General features: G+C 33.6%; 1 protein-coding gene and 1 non-coding gene across 2 annotated transcripts in view; both read left to right on the top strand.

The window, feature by feature from the left end:
* TBCK (TBC1 domain containing kinase) overlaps positions 1-15,038 on the top strand; it is a 174,170-nt gene that overhangs the window by 28,135 nt on the left and 130,997 nt on the right. Inside the window, exons 4-7 of the mRNA XM_012809277.2 lie at positions 2,742-2,815; positions 5,602-5,743; positions 11,175-11,235; positions 13,586-13,647. Of these exons, the coding sequence (XP_012664731.1) occupies positions 2,742-2,815; positions 5,602-5,743; positions 11,175-11,235; positions 13,586-13,647 (339 nt within the window). The remainder of the gene's footprint in view (positions 1-2,741; positions 2,816-5,601; positions 5,744-11,174; positions 11,236-13,585; positions 13,648-15,038) is intronic.
* On the top strand, positions 11,875-11,981 carry LOC111727379. Its single transcript, XR_002774945.1, has one exon. It is a non-coding gene; the product is annotated as a U6 spliceosomal RNA (small nuclear RNA).

Here is a 15,038-nt window from a genome sequence, read left to right as displayed (position 1 = left end):
AAAAAAACTATGAGCATAGATGCAATTATCTTCAACAAAATATTAGCAAACTGAACTCAGCAACACATTGAAAAGATAATCTATCATGCTTAAGTGGTTTTCATCCCAGAGATGCAAGGATAGTTCTACAAATGCAAATGCATAAGTGTTATTCAGCACATAAAGAGGATATAAAGCAAAAACCATATGATCAAATGCAGAAAAAGCATTTGACAAAATTCAGCACCCCCCTCATAAAAAAAAAACCTGGAACCTATCTCAAAATAATAAAACCCTTTCATCATATGATGAACCCTCACCCACTATTATACTGAATGGGGAAAATTTGAGAACATTCCCCCTGTGACCTGGAACAAGAAAAAGACTCCACCAAAAGACTCCTATAAATTGATAAGTGAATTTAGCAAAGTCTCAGATTATGAGATCCATGTATGCAAATCATTAGCATTTCTATATACCAATAACAGTCAAGCTGAGAGTAAAATGAAGAACTCAATACTATTTAAAATAGCTGCAAAGAAATAAAATACCTAGAGATATACTTAACCAAGGAGAACTACAGAACACTGATGAAAAAAATCATAGGTAATACAGACAAGTAGAGAAACATTCCATGTGGATTGAAAGAATCAACATTTTAAAAATATGCATATTGCCCAAAATGATTTATGCATTCAGTGCAATTCCCATCAAAATACCAACATCATTTTTCACATATCTCAAAAAACAATCCTAAATTTCATATAGTACCAAAAAAACCTGAACAGGCAAAACAGTCCAAAGCTAAGAAAACAGATCTTGAGGCATCACCATTACCTGACTTCAAATTATACTACAAGGCTATGGTTACCAAAACAGCATGGTACTGGTACACATTTAAACATAGACATATAGACAAATGGAATAGAATAGAAATCCCAGAAATAAAGCCATATAGCTACAACCAACTGATTTCTGACAGAGCAGATAGCAACATACACTAAGGAAGGGAAGCCTCGTATTCAGTAAATGGTGCTGTCAAAACTGGATAGCAACATGCAGAAACTGGATGCCTGTGTCTTACCATATACAAAAACTAAGATGAATTAAGAACTAATGTTCAACTTGACACCCTAAAAATTCTAGAAGTAAATGTAGGAATAACTCTTATGGACCTTGGGCTAGGCAAAGAAGTTCTGATTAAGTCCCCAGAAGATAAATAAATGAGACTTAAAAAGTTTCTCTACAGCCAAGGAAATAGCAGTGAATAGACAACTTACAAATGGAACAAAATATTTGCAAACTGTAAATGCAAAACCAGGCTAATATCCATAATCTACAAAATCTCAAGCAAGAAAACAACTCAGTGTGCAAAAGACATGAGCAGAGTCTTCTCAAAAAAAGATAGAAAAATGGCCAAGATACATGAAAAATAATGCTCAACATTACTAATGATTGGGGAAATGCAAATTAAAACCAAAGTGAGAAACCCTTTATCCTTACCCTACGTGACCTTGCCCTTGTCAGAATTGCCATTATTATTAACTTAAAAAGCAACAGATGTTGCCATGGATGTAGTGAAGAGACATTTACACACTAGTGGTGGGAATGTAAACTAGTTCAACGTCCATGGAAAACAGTATGGCAATTTCTCAGAGAACTAAAGATAGACCTACCTGTAATAGAGCAATCCCACTATTGGATGTACAACAAAGAAAAGAAGTCATTTTATGAAAAGAAAGCTGTATCTGATTGGTTTTTGCAGCACAGTTCACAGTTGCAATGCTATCAGATCAACCCACCTGCCCATCAACTGATGAAGGATAAAGAAAAATGTGTGCATTTGCACACACACAGAGACCGTGGAATACTTCTCAGCCATAAAAAGGAATTAATAAATGTCTTTTGCAGCAACTTGGGTGGAACTAAAGACCATTAACCTAAGTGGACTATCTCAGGAATGGAAAAACAAAATTCACCACATGTTCTCACTTGTAAGTGGGAGCTAAATGAAGAATATACGTATATGTGGTCATTAGATGGTATAATGGACATTGAAAACTGTGGCAGCTGGGAGGGGTATGAGGGATTAAAATTTACCTTTTGGTTACAGTGTACGCTTTTCTACTGATGGGTACTTTGTACATATCCCTTTTGTACATATGTGTACCATTGATACGTGTATCAAAAAATACTTGTACTCTCTAAATATATTGAAATTTAACAAAAACTTCATGCTTATAATTGTTCTCAAACAATATAAAAAATTATTGGATTTTACAAGATTCACCCAAATCTTGATGATTTTGAATCATTTTTTTCAACAACTCCCTTGTTACAGTTAAATTATAATATTATGAATGGACTTTCAACTCTCTGAAAAAAAAATTCTCTGTGAAAATTACCACAAAATATTTAACTATGGATTCCAGACAAATGAGAACATTTGCCTTTTTTCTTGGGCAAAAAACCTGTGTGTTATAAATAGCAAAAATTTTTAAGAAAAATATGATTTGTCTTTTGCAGTATAGAAAATGTATGTAGATATATATGTACACATAGATATACACATACATATATAATAAGTATAAAGCAAACATTTAGTAGATAGTTATAAGTAAAATTAATGGTATTTTATAAAATCTTAGTAGTATTTTGGTAATACAGTGTTATATAATGGTTACCTTTCAAAAATGTATAATGATGATTCTTGTTCCCGGTTATACTAAATATCTCATAGTGATTTTTCTTCATTATTGTAGGGACATGTTAAATTGGCTAAATTTGGTCTTTATCACATGACGGCTCATGGTGATGATGTTGATTTCCCTATAGGGTAAGGATGATTTCTTCCGTTTTGAGTTCTATATTAAACTTCGTAATCTTTGAAAACATGTATATTTTGTTAGTGATCACTTTGATAATGCTTTTTGACATGAAAACAGGTTTTCTTTATTAATACATCTTAACTTTTCCTATACTTAAAGAGTAGACAATGAATTTTTCTCTAGCATCTTAAAGATCCCTGATATTTATCAAACATTGAACTGGTGAAGAGGATAGACAGATTATTTACCTTCTTTACTTTATAATATTTCCTAATTAGTTGTATTTCATTCAGAATTAAGTCAGTTTAAGTCTTAAACTTATTAAAAGGCAGATCAGATTCTCAATTACCGATAATGGATGTGCATCACAAGAGTGAAAAATATTTTTTTTTTTTTTACTGTTTGTGATTCATTGAAGGTAGAAAGAATTAGGTTACACTGATTGCATTTGTTAGGTAAAGTCCCTCTTATAATTTTATCTCATCCCCATATAGCTAATAGTATTAGACTTTATTCAGCCAGGAAATATTTATTGAGCACTTTTTTTTCTGCATGTTTGAGATGCAAAAATAGATTGTATAGGTAGGTGCCTGTCTTCAAGAAGCTCACTGTGGAGTGGAAGAGTTTTCTGTTTTGATGACCTACTTATTAAGTTCTATGAATGCATAATCTTATCATTTTGAATATTAAAACTTTTAAGTGTCAGTTTTTTCATAAGCATGTAAATGATATTTTGTTAAAGGTCATCTATAATTTCTTATTTGTTCATAAAACATTTTGAATACAGTAACTGACAAGATAGTTTCTATCTTGTTTATCATATGAAATATCTGTCTTTTCAAGTAACTTTTAAGTAACTGTAATAAATGTGATTTCTGTTGTTCCTTCCTTCTGTGTAAATCAGTTTTTATAAGTGAGAATTCAAAAAAATAATATACACAAAAATTAATGGTTTAGACTTTTATTTAAAGGTGTTTTAAATAATAGAAGACAGGAGATAATTTTTCTTAATGCTTATCAAGCATTTTGAAGAACTACATTTGAATTTTAAAAGCTTAGGTAGAATTGGTCTTGTGTTACCATTTGGTCTGGCATGCTTTGAAGTCTTAGACCCGGAGGGTCTTACCAGAAAATATCAAAGAGCAAAATGTGAAACATTAGCCAGGAAAAATAAAGTGATCAAACAGCTAAGGCATGAAAGAAAATATTTACACCAGAAGCCGCTTACGGTTGATATAAAAGACAAATATTAAGGAACAACAAAGTAAAATGTTACCATCTGTCTCAAAATATTGTAAAGAATTTGAAATTGGGCATTCATTTCAGTTGGCCAGTAGCTTAATACCTTGTTAAAACATCAAACGGATGATGAAAGCCACTTACATTTACTTCATCAGTCATACTGCAGCAAAGCTCTGGTAATTGTCTTTGAGTGTTAAAATGCTACCCCAAAAAAGAGAAGGTTGTTGAAAGATGACTTACATTAAAGAACAATCCTTTTTATTAATTTCTGTCTTTGATTAAAGGGACACTCAAATTTTTGGAGTCTGTGCTTCTTTCAGAAGTTTTTGAAATAATACTTTTCCTATAGTTTTCCTTAACTTTTCATTATCATATTATTTTGACGTTAGACATCCTGGACATCAAGAATAAAAATGAACAGTTTGCCTTCTAGATATGTTATGGTGCTGCTAAAAGTGCAACACGGCATTTGTGTATATTTTCCATTTTTATAAAACTGTTTTGTGTATGCATTAATAGTTATAAGTTTTGTGAGGTAAACATTTTTAATGCTATTTTGCAGGTAAAAAGACTCAAATCACATATAGAATATTTGGTAGGACTGAAATTAGAATGCAAGTGTTCCGATATCAAGTCCAGGGCTGCTTTCAGTACACTTTAGGTGAATTTTATATATTCATTCAGAAGAGCAGTATGATCATCCTGGGGTAAAATAACATAATATAAATTTTTGTATGAGAGAAATACCTGAGAAAATTAAAAGAAGATGTGAATCTCCCTGTCATCATTCTGTTTAAATGAAAATGGGGTTAAAAACAAATGTACTCATTTGAATTTGTCATATTTCTTGACTGAGTTGATTTGTATTCTACATGTAAATAAGAAGTACTAATAATGATAGCGTGAAGAGGCGGCTTTAAGAACAGATAGGAAGAGAATTAGAAGCAATGTTTGAGCGCCTCACTTAAGTGTATAACTTTGACTTAGTCTGTGCAAAACAAAATATGTAAACATTACCTGTGTGTTCCCTAACATTCTGAAATTAAAAAAAAAATAATTACAACAACAAAAATATGTATAGGTGATGGGTACAGAGATAGGAGACAGTCTTACTTTTCAATTTATATGTTTTTTATCACTTTGACATTTCTACTCAAAATAATAAATATTGTTTTTAAAGATAAAATGTACTTTAAATAATAATTTATAGTTTTAAAAGAAGGTAGGCAATAAGGAGCAAAGAAAAAACACCTAGAAAACCGAAGGACTGCAAGGAAGGCAGCGTGTCGAAAACAGAGGAGAGCACAGGAAGGAAGTGAAGTTGCACAGAGACTTGATGACGGCTTTACAACTGTTGGAGGCTCGTGTATATTTACTCTTGATTCCTCCGGGCCCCTCTATGGTGGTGGTTAGTTTAGAATTCTTCCTAGCAACCGCTGTCAGTTTAATCACATGGGGCTTCTCCATAGGTCTTACCACACTGATAGTTAAAATGCGCTATTGCTGCTTGTCCCTGTTGTAATTGTTCATTATTTTAACATATCGTTTATAGGTATCCATCATACTTGGCACCTGAGGTAATTGCACAAGGAATTTTCAAAACCACTGATCATGTGCCAAGTGAAAAACCACTGCCGTCTGGCCCCAAATCAGATGTGTGGTCTCTTGGAATTATTTTGTTTGAGCTTTGTGTGGTATGTATAAAGAAATATTAAACCAATAAAAAGAAATTGTGTGTTCACTGGAGTAATCTGTTTGAGAGGAAAGTTATTGAATGATACGTTGACCAGTTTGATGTGAACATTCCAGATTGTATATAGAGCCAGCACATGTTCCCCATAAATGCAGTAATGTACACAGTTATGATCTATTTAAAAAAAAAAAAGGAAATTGATTAGATGTAAGGAGAAAAGGCTTAATTCTTGATTTGACTTAAAAAAAAATTTTTTTTGATAATTATTTTGCAAAGTTTTGGTAAATTTAAATTTTACTAAATGTGCATTATTTTGGTTCTTCTAGAAATGTTTCTATTTACACTTTTATTGCATATACTTTTTTATATATTCATAGTTTCTTTCCCTTTTGGTGATCTTTTCTCCTGAAAAACCTTTTCCTGTGCTCAGTGCCCATAGCTCAGCGACTAGGGCACCAGCCACATACACCGGAGCTGGTGGGTTCAAATCCAGCCTGGCCTGCCAAACAGCAATGACAACAATAACAACAACAATAGCCAGGCGTTGTGGTGGGTGCCTGTAGTCCCAGCTGCTTGGGAGCCTGAGGCAAGAGAATCGCTTAAGCCCAAGAGTTTGAAGTTGCTTTGAGCTGTGATGCCACAACACTCTACCAAGGGCAACATAATGAGATTCTCTTTCAAAACAAACAAACAAACAAACCCCTTTTCCTGTCCTATTCTCTTATGTTCCCTGTAAAACCAATTTGTACGTTGGCTTTTTATGAGGCCTTCCCAAGATATCCACTCTTTTTTATTAGAGTCAAAACAAGTTGCTTTTTAAAAAAATAGAAAATGCAGTAACTTTAAGAACATAGATGTTTTATTCTATCTCAGTAACAGTCTAGAACAGGTAGGTGGGCTCTGCTCTACGTCATGTGAAAACCTAGGCAGTCGGGAATGAGTCCATCATGCTCAACATCTGGTCTCCAAAATTGCTTTCTTAATCACTTCTTTGGGTAGAAAGGAAGGAGAGGAATGAGTTCAGGATAACGGTCTTTAAGAAGATGATCTCAAAGTTGTAAATAGAAATCTTGTGCACTCTTCTCTAGTGACAGTTTACTCATGCGGCCACACATAAGTACAAGGGAGGCAACGTTTTGTCTACATATTGACAAAAAGAGGAGAATGGATTTGGAGGGACAGCTAACAGTCTGTTGATTTTACCTCCAAATACCTGCCAACTTTAGGTGTCCTCTTTTCTTGCCTTTGTTTGCTGTGGCATTTGTCATATTTGTCTACTTTACTTGGACTAGGAAGTCTTTTGAGCAAGAAATTTTGATTATCTGTCTATTTTTCTGTGTTCCAAAGGATTTTCCAAATATTGTGAAAATATTAACTCATTGGTCTTTAACATCTCTAAGATGACTGACACTTTTTTCCTTTTTGTGTATCTAGTAACTAATTCAATAACAGAGGTGCTAAATATAACAGTTAAGAGATAAGCTTTTATAGCCAGAGAGAACTGAGTTTGAATTCTGATGCTGCAAAATACAACTGCGTGACTTTGGGTATCCAGTCTAAACTTGTCAAGACTTGCATTCCACTTCTACAAATATGAATAGTATCTATATTATAAAATTGTTAGAAAAATTAAATGAAATAATGTATGCAGAGTACTTACATGAGGTATTTCATAGCTGGTCTACTAGTGTTAGCTTTTATTATTATTAATATTAAAATAATCATGACAGGGTAGCTTATACTTGTATAGTGGCATTGCTTTATTTCTAAGGGGAAATACCATATTTTCTAGTTTTTTACTACTTTTTGTTGGTATGAAGCAAAAGCAAATTTTATTTTTGTTTAAAAATCACAGCTTAAATGAAAAACTTTACTGAACGGTGAAGTATATATAAATCCAAATGTGACATATACAGCTTTTCCATTTTATTGCCATCACTTGTATCTAAACTCTTTAGTAATGATCTGGGTTCATCTTATGAATAATTCAGTTCAGCAATCCTGAGGAGCATTTACTGAGTGTGTGACACAAAGACAGATGTAGTAAGGGATAAAGTAGGACTAAGATATATCATCTAAGAGCTCGTAATTTGGTTAAAATTTATAAAATTTAAACATAAATATAGAAGGTGAGATTAATCCTGTCATTTGGGCTTCATGGCATTTTAAGTGATACTCAAAGTTTGGATAGTGCAAACATAAGCTAAACATAAGCTTAAATCTCTGCTACCTCATCAAACTCTTAGATTTGGTATGAAATATTAGGCTGGGCTTGGTGGCTCACATTTGTAATCCCAGCACTTGGGAGGCCGAAGAAAGTGGATTGCCTAAGCTTACAGGTTAGAGACCAGCCTGAGCCAGAGCAAGACCCCGTCTCTAAAAAATAGCTGGGTGTTGTGGTGGGTGCCAGAAGTCCCAGCTACTTGGGGGGCTGAACCAAGTGGCTCATTTGAACCCAAGAGTTTGCAATTGCTGTGAGCTAAGACGCCATGACACCTTACCAGGGGTGACCAAGTAATACTCTGTCTCAAAAGAAAAAAAAAAGATACAAATGACTAACACACCAACAACTAATAAAGGGAACTTATTGCACTAGAAATTCTAAGTAAATAGACAGAAAGCCATACCAAAACCATTTTGCTAGGAAACACTTGCCATGTCACCAGAAAGTCGGTATAGCCATTTTGTCAAAAGTTTCCAAAGTTCCAAACATGTAGGAGAACTCTGTATTAAAAGATGAGTGTATGTCTAAGAAACACATGTAAAATGACCTGTATCATAACAACAAAATAACTGAAGAATATACATTATTAATAGGACTTTAAAATAAATAGATGTGTTCTTTAAAAGAGAAAGGAAACGATTCCATTCCTGAACAGTTATAGACGATATGAAACAAGAACAGTCACTAAAAGGAACAAGAGCTAGTTCTAGTTTTTCGGAAAAAAATATACAATTATGAAAATAAATAACCTAATAGATATGGATTATAGGAAACTGAACAAACTGAAATTAAACTCAGATGAAGCTGAGTAATTCTGGAATTTGGCACAAAGAGGAAAAAGACATTGAAAATATATAAAATGTTAAATAATCTATAAAAGGGATAACATATAGATAAGTTTTAAAAGACAGGGAAAATGTATCTATGTGTTCTAACATCTGTCTTGTAGAATTATCAGAAGTAAAGTCCTCAGTTTTAAAAGTCTAACTTTCTTTCAAATGAAAAAAATATACAAATGGCAATAACAAAAAATACTGAGAAACCCATGGTTAACCTTTAGGAGATAACCAATAATGAAATAATGGGTAACTTCATTGAGCACTTATCAGGAAGTAGGCAGTTTTTTAATCTCTTTACATCTGTTATCTGTATCAGTTCTCATAGGAATCTGATGAAGTTTATCTAATTATTATGTATTATCTATTATGTATTATCTGTATTATGTATACAGATTCGGAAATTGAGGCCTAGAGAGGTTAAGCAACCTAAGTTACGTAAAATAAGTGGTTGAACAGATTTGTACCTACACATCTGCCTTCAAAGCTGGACTCTTCACTAAAATAAAATACTCAGCTGCCTTTGCTATCTGATGCCAGAGACAGAAGATGTCTTACCTATAAAGAACGCGCATTACATTGACTTTAAACTTTCTTAACAGTATGGATGCAAGAAAAGAGTGGGATAAATGCCGTCAAAATGCTAAGAGAAAATCATTTTAAATTTTGAATTCCTTAACTTAACAAAACAAACATTCAAGAGTAAAAGTGAATAGTTTATAGACTTTTGATAGATACAGAGAAAAGATAACAATTAGAGGGACTGACATCAAGTGTAAGCCTGTAGGCCAGAGTAAGCAAGAATGTGTTCAATGTATTGCAAGTAATCTAACTTAACTTCATGGTGGAGGGGTGGGGTGTGTGTGCATTCATCACAGAGTAGATGATAGTAAGTAATTATACTAAAAATATATGTTGGAGTCATATCCTAGGAAACGTGGCTAAATTTAGATGTTTATGTTTAGTTGTATGAGGTATGGTGGGCCATTGAAAACTTTTTAAAGAAAGTATTTATGAAATCAAACCTGCATTTTTGGAAGATTAGTATGTTAGAAATAGATATTAATGGAAAGAGGAGCAGCAACTTTTTAAAATGATCTTTCATTTTGCAAGGGTACACGTCAAATCTATTTAGAGTAGAATATAAATGTCTTAACACAATAAGTAATTAATTAAGTGAGACGAAGGCTATGTTAACCAGTTTGATGTAAACCAGTAGAATATAAATGTCTTAACACAATAAGTAAATAATTAAGTAAGTGAGGTGAAGGCTATGTTAACCAGTTGGATGTAAACATTCCAAATTGTATATAAAATCAGCACATTGTACCTCATAAATGCATTAATAGACACAGTTATGATTTAATAAAAAAAGAGGAAAAATAAAAAATAATAATAATAAAGTGATCTTTTCATCTGCAGTTCTGATCTTGTAAGAGCTTAAAACTTTTTCCTGTTTAAAAATAATCAAAGAATCTCTCTTTTTTCTCTATGTAAAGACCAGATTATCTTCTTAAGCCTTCCCCTTCTAAGTTTATTTATAAGATCATAGAAGTTCAATTTGTTGATGATAAGGGAAATATCACTATAACTAACATTAATGAAGCATTTCTACATTACATGCATATAAATATAATCTGTGGGGTATATATAGTTAATATTCCAGTTTTACAGATGAGAAAAGTGAACCTTAAATTAAGTAGTTTGCCCAAGTTGTCAACTGGTTGCTTGTGGAAGAGTCCAACTTGGAACACAATTGCTGTTCAACTCATAATTGTTGAGGGTACAAGTGTTTGACTCCAGCGAGCTTCTGATGCCAACTAATAAGGAAACAGTTATAATGTGTGTATCTTTAAAAAATACATCAGGTGCTATAGGAGCACAAAGAATGGCTGTCAGAAGTTATTGTTAAGAAAGAGGAGTGTCATGGAATGTTTCTCAATGGAGAACATTCTAAACTACTACCTAAATCATGATTTACAAATAAGAATTAGTTGGATAGATGAAGAGGTATTATGAATTGTCTCAGGATATACTCTGATCTCTTAATGAAATAACATTCCTAGTGGCCTGGACTACCCCTATACGTCCAGGACTATGTATGTGGGTCTCAGAAGTGAATAAAGCTTGTGATCAAACTAAAATGTAGTTATCCTTAGCTACATGAAATGTTTAAATATTTTAACACTTTTAAAAATGTTATTTCACCAGTATACTTTTTTAGTGGCTCTGACTTTAAAAATCCAATAAAACCTCTGCATGTGAATGAAGATATCATATAAAATCAGTCTGAGCTGTGGGAGAGGAAAAAAGACCTCTCTGGATAAAAAGATGAAAATATTAATGAGAATTTCTGTCTTCATTTTATTTAGGGAAGAAAATTATTTCAAAGCTTGGATATTTCTGAAAGACTAAAATTTGTGCTTACTTTAGGTAAGTGTCATGCAATTGATTATCTGTCAACTGTACACATACTCTTTGTAGATACTAGTAATTGTGTACATTGAAGATGTGCTCTTCTGTAATAGTGAACATGTGTCAAGTCTTAAATTTAAGAAAAAAGTGTGTTTAACAACTTACAGAGAAGGTTTATTTTTCATTAGAACAGGCTCATATATTTCTTCAATATATATAGATCCAAACATTTTTAATTCAAATTAATAAAAATTTGTATAATCTACTCTAGAAGGCATAAATTTAAATTTGTGTGATAATAAAGGAGGGAAAAAAGTGATAGAAGAATTTATGTAAAATAACAACAGATTGGTATCCAGGTTAAGAGAGTTTACACATAAGAATATGTACATGAAAGTATTAATAAATATTATATAATAATGAATAATAAGTAAAAGTGCATATAATTTTATGAAATTTGCCACATTTAGTTACAAAGATGGATACTATATCTATTAGTGACTATTGGAGATTCCTAAATGTGGTCTGTGGATTAAACTTATACTTTGAATTCCCAGAGAAATTGTGTGTACATTCTCAAAACTATATTTAATTAAAGTAAATCAGTCTTATAATCATGACAATACAATAAAGCCTTCTTAAAAAGTGTATATATAGGTGCTCGCGTCAGCAGCACATATACTAAAATTGGAACGATACAGAGAAGATTAGCATGGCCCCTGTGCAGGGATGACATGCAAATTCGTGAAGCGTTCCATATTTAAAAAAAAAAAAAAAGTGTATATATAGGTATCGATACTATTTGTCTATGAGGTCTGACAAGTTTGTGAACTTACCTGAGGTAAAGTGCTACAAACCTCATTACTGAACATCACTTTATGAGCCTGTTATAATGAAAAATAAACCTTTGTAAGTCATTGTACACACTTTTTTCACCTATGAAATACTCCTCTTGGAAAGCTATCCACTGATGCCAGCTACTCGTCCACCCTTTGAAGCAATTTTGGAACTCTTTTTTTTCTGGAATAGCCGTGAAAGCTGTCATTGTATTCCCCTTGATGTCCTGAAGGTCATCAAAATGTCTTCCTTTTAACATGTCCTTTATTTTTGGTTAAAGAATAAAGTCATTAGAGGCCAAATCAGGTGTTTGGGGAAGGTGTTCCAATACAGTTATTTGTTTATTAGCTAAAAACTTCCTCATAGTTCTGTATGAGCTGGGGGATTATCATGACGCAAGAGCTATGAGTTGTTGGTCAAGATTTTCAGTTAAGATTTTCCTGTTTCTCTATTGATGTTTACTTGGTCTGCTATGTTACTCATAGTCACCCAATGACTTTGATGCACAGTTCAATGAATTTTTGCAATATTTTGTCAGTTCTGCCCATTACTGGCCATGCTGACTTCTCTTCATCAGTAATGCTTTTCTCCAGTTAGAAAAATGTTTAATCCATTCGTACACTGCTATTTTCTTCATGGCATTATCCCCATAAACTTGGACTACCATGTCCCTGATTTCATTGCCACTCTCGCGAAGTTTAATACAAAACTTACAAATGTTTGTTCGTGGCTCTAATTCCAGCTCTGACATTTTTGTAATGGCCCAGCACACAAAAGCATCCAACAAGAATAGTGAACTCCACTCAGACACTGCCACACGTCCATGTGAACACAACTGTAAAACATTGATATACCGAGGTTATGAAACCTTACTGAGTTGTTTGTACAGTGTTGTCAATGTAAGTGCATGGTGGCAAGTTCACAGACTTAATTGTTAGACCTTGTATATACCATATAACACTATATATATAGGTAGTCATCCCTCAGTATGTACAGAGGATTGGTTACAGGACACCCTTCCACCACCTGCATATACCAACACCCCTGTATACAGTGTTGTGGAACTATGTATATGAAAAGTAAACCCCTCTCTATCTGTGGTGTCTCCATTGTGAATACTGTGTTTTCCATCCATGCTTGGTTAAAAAAATATCCTCATATAAGTGGGCCCTCACAGTGCAAACCATGTTGTTTAAGGGTCAACTGTTTATGTGTATGTATAGATATCCATTGATAGATATATAAATAGATGGATATATCTATTTGGAGAGAGAATATCTTTACCTCTTTGAAGCACTGCTTTATCTCATTTAAACCACTCTTTCAGTATCTATGATTCAATTAATATTAGCATTTGAGGTTATTTTTATTAAAACATGTAAGGGAATTTAACAAAATTATAAGCTTTTTAGTATTTGCAGTTATAAAACTGCATTATGCTCTTTAACACGTTTGGATTAGAGTTTGTTTCCCAGTTAGTCTGATAGATTAGAAAAGCTGCGTTTATTCATATAGTTTTTCTGTTTTATAGACTGCGTAGATGACACTGTAATAGTTCTGGCTGAAGAGCATGGTTGTCTGGACATTATAAAGGTTTGTCATTAATGTGTGTCTTAGTCCGTTTGTGCTACTCTAACAAAATACCTAAGACTGGGTAATTTATAAGAAGCAAAAATTCATTTTCCATACTTCTGAGGGCCATGAAGTCCAAGATCCAGGTGTCAGCAAGTTTGTTTGTCTGGTGAAGGCTGCATCCTCCTGAGGGGAGAACCACTGTATCCTCATAAGGCAAGGTGGGGAATCGCTGATTCCTTCCTGAAGTCTCTTTTCCATCCACGAAGAGAAGCACCCTTACAACCTAATCACTTCTTAAATGCTCTACCTTATAAAACCATCGCATTGGCCATAAAGTTTTAACACCTGACTTTTGGAGGGAACACATTCAAACCATAGCAATCTGTTCATGAAAACGTGTTTATTTTGCATATTTGCAATCCAATAGCAAGCTGTTAAGTCATTAAATATGAAATGTCCAATTTTGAATCAAAAGTTTATTATGTCTCAAATAAGAAGCAGTCAAAGTGTGAGCCTAAACTGTCACACAGTGTTGCCATGTTAAAGGTAGCTCGTTTATGCCAGCAGCAAAGAAATCTGGAGAGTAGCAATGAAATCATAAAGGACATTTTCCACAGCTTGTGGAGAATTGAATATTTTTCCTTGAAGAAGTGATCCAAAGCCTAGAAAAAGTGGCAGTCAGGTGGGTCCAGAGTCTGGTGAGAATGGTGGATGACAGAGTTTCCAAGTTTAGCTTCATAGTTTGAGCAGCATTGTTTGGACGATGTGAATAAGTGTTTTTTTGCAATAAGATTGGCCTCTTGACCAGTCTCAGCTACTGGCTGCTTAATCACGATCATCCTAACCATTTCCTCCAGCTGGTTGCAGTAGACACCTGCGATAATTGATGGACCAGATTTCATGAAACTATAGTAGATAATCTCAGTGCTGGACCACCAGACACCGTTAGCTTTTAATAATGAATATTCCATTGTGGACTGTGTTTCAGCATTCCATTTTTATCTAGCCGTTATGCCAACACTTGGAATTGTCGAAAATAATCCATTTTTTATCACATTTTTTTCATCATACTGTATAAAATAGTTTGCCTCTATGTCTTGATAGCAAAGAAAGGCAAGCTTCAAGATGATTTCTCTTCGGACCCTCATTTAATTCATGCAGTACCCATCTATACAGTTTCTTTACCTTGCCGGTTTCAGATAATATGGTCTTGTTGGGATGGTGACATCAAACCTTGCTGCTAATTCATGCACAGTTTGAGATGGATTCTCTTCCACTACAGCTTTCAGCTCTCCATTATCCACCTTGGTCTTAGGCCACCCACATGGCTCATTTTTAAGATTAAAGTCATACCAGAAAGGAATTTCTCAAACCATCTACGTACTGTGTGTTCATTAGACACATCTTTC

The sequence above is a fragment of the Otolemur garnettii genome, unplaced genomic scaffold (assembly GCF_000181295.1).
Source record: "Otolemur garnettii isolate 467f Iridium unplaced genomic scaffold, OtoGar3 scaffold00103, whole genome shotgun sequence".
Classification (NCBI taxonomy): domain Eukaryota; kingdom Metazoa; phylum Chordata; class Mammalia; order Primates; family Galagidae; genus Otolemur; species Otolemur garnettii.
Note: the sequence above shows the minus strand (reverse complement) of the source record. Positions and strands in the feature narration are given on the sequence as shown.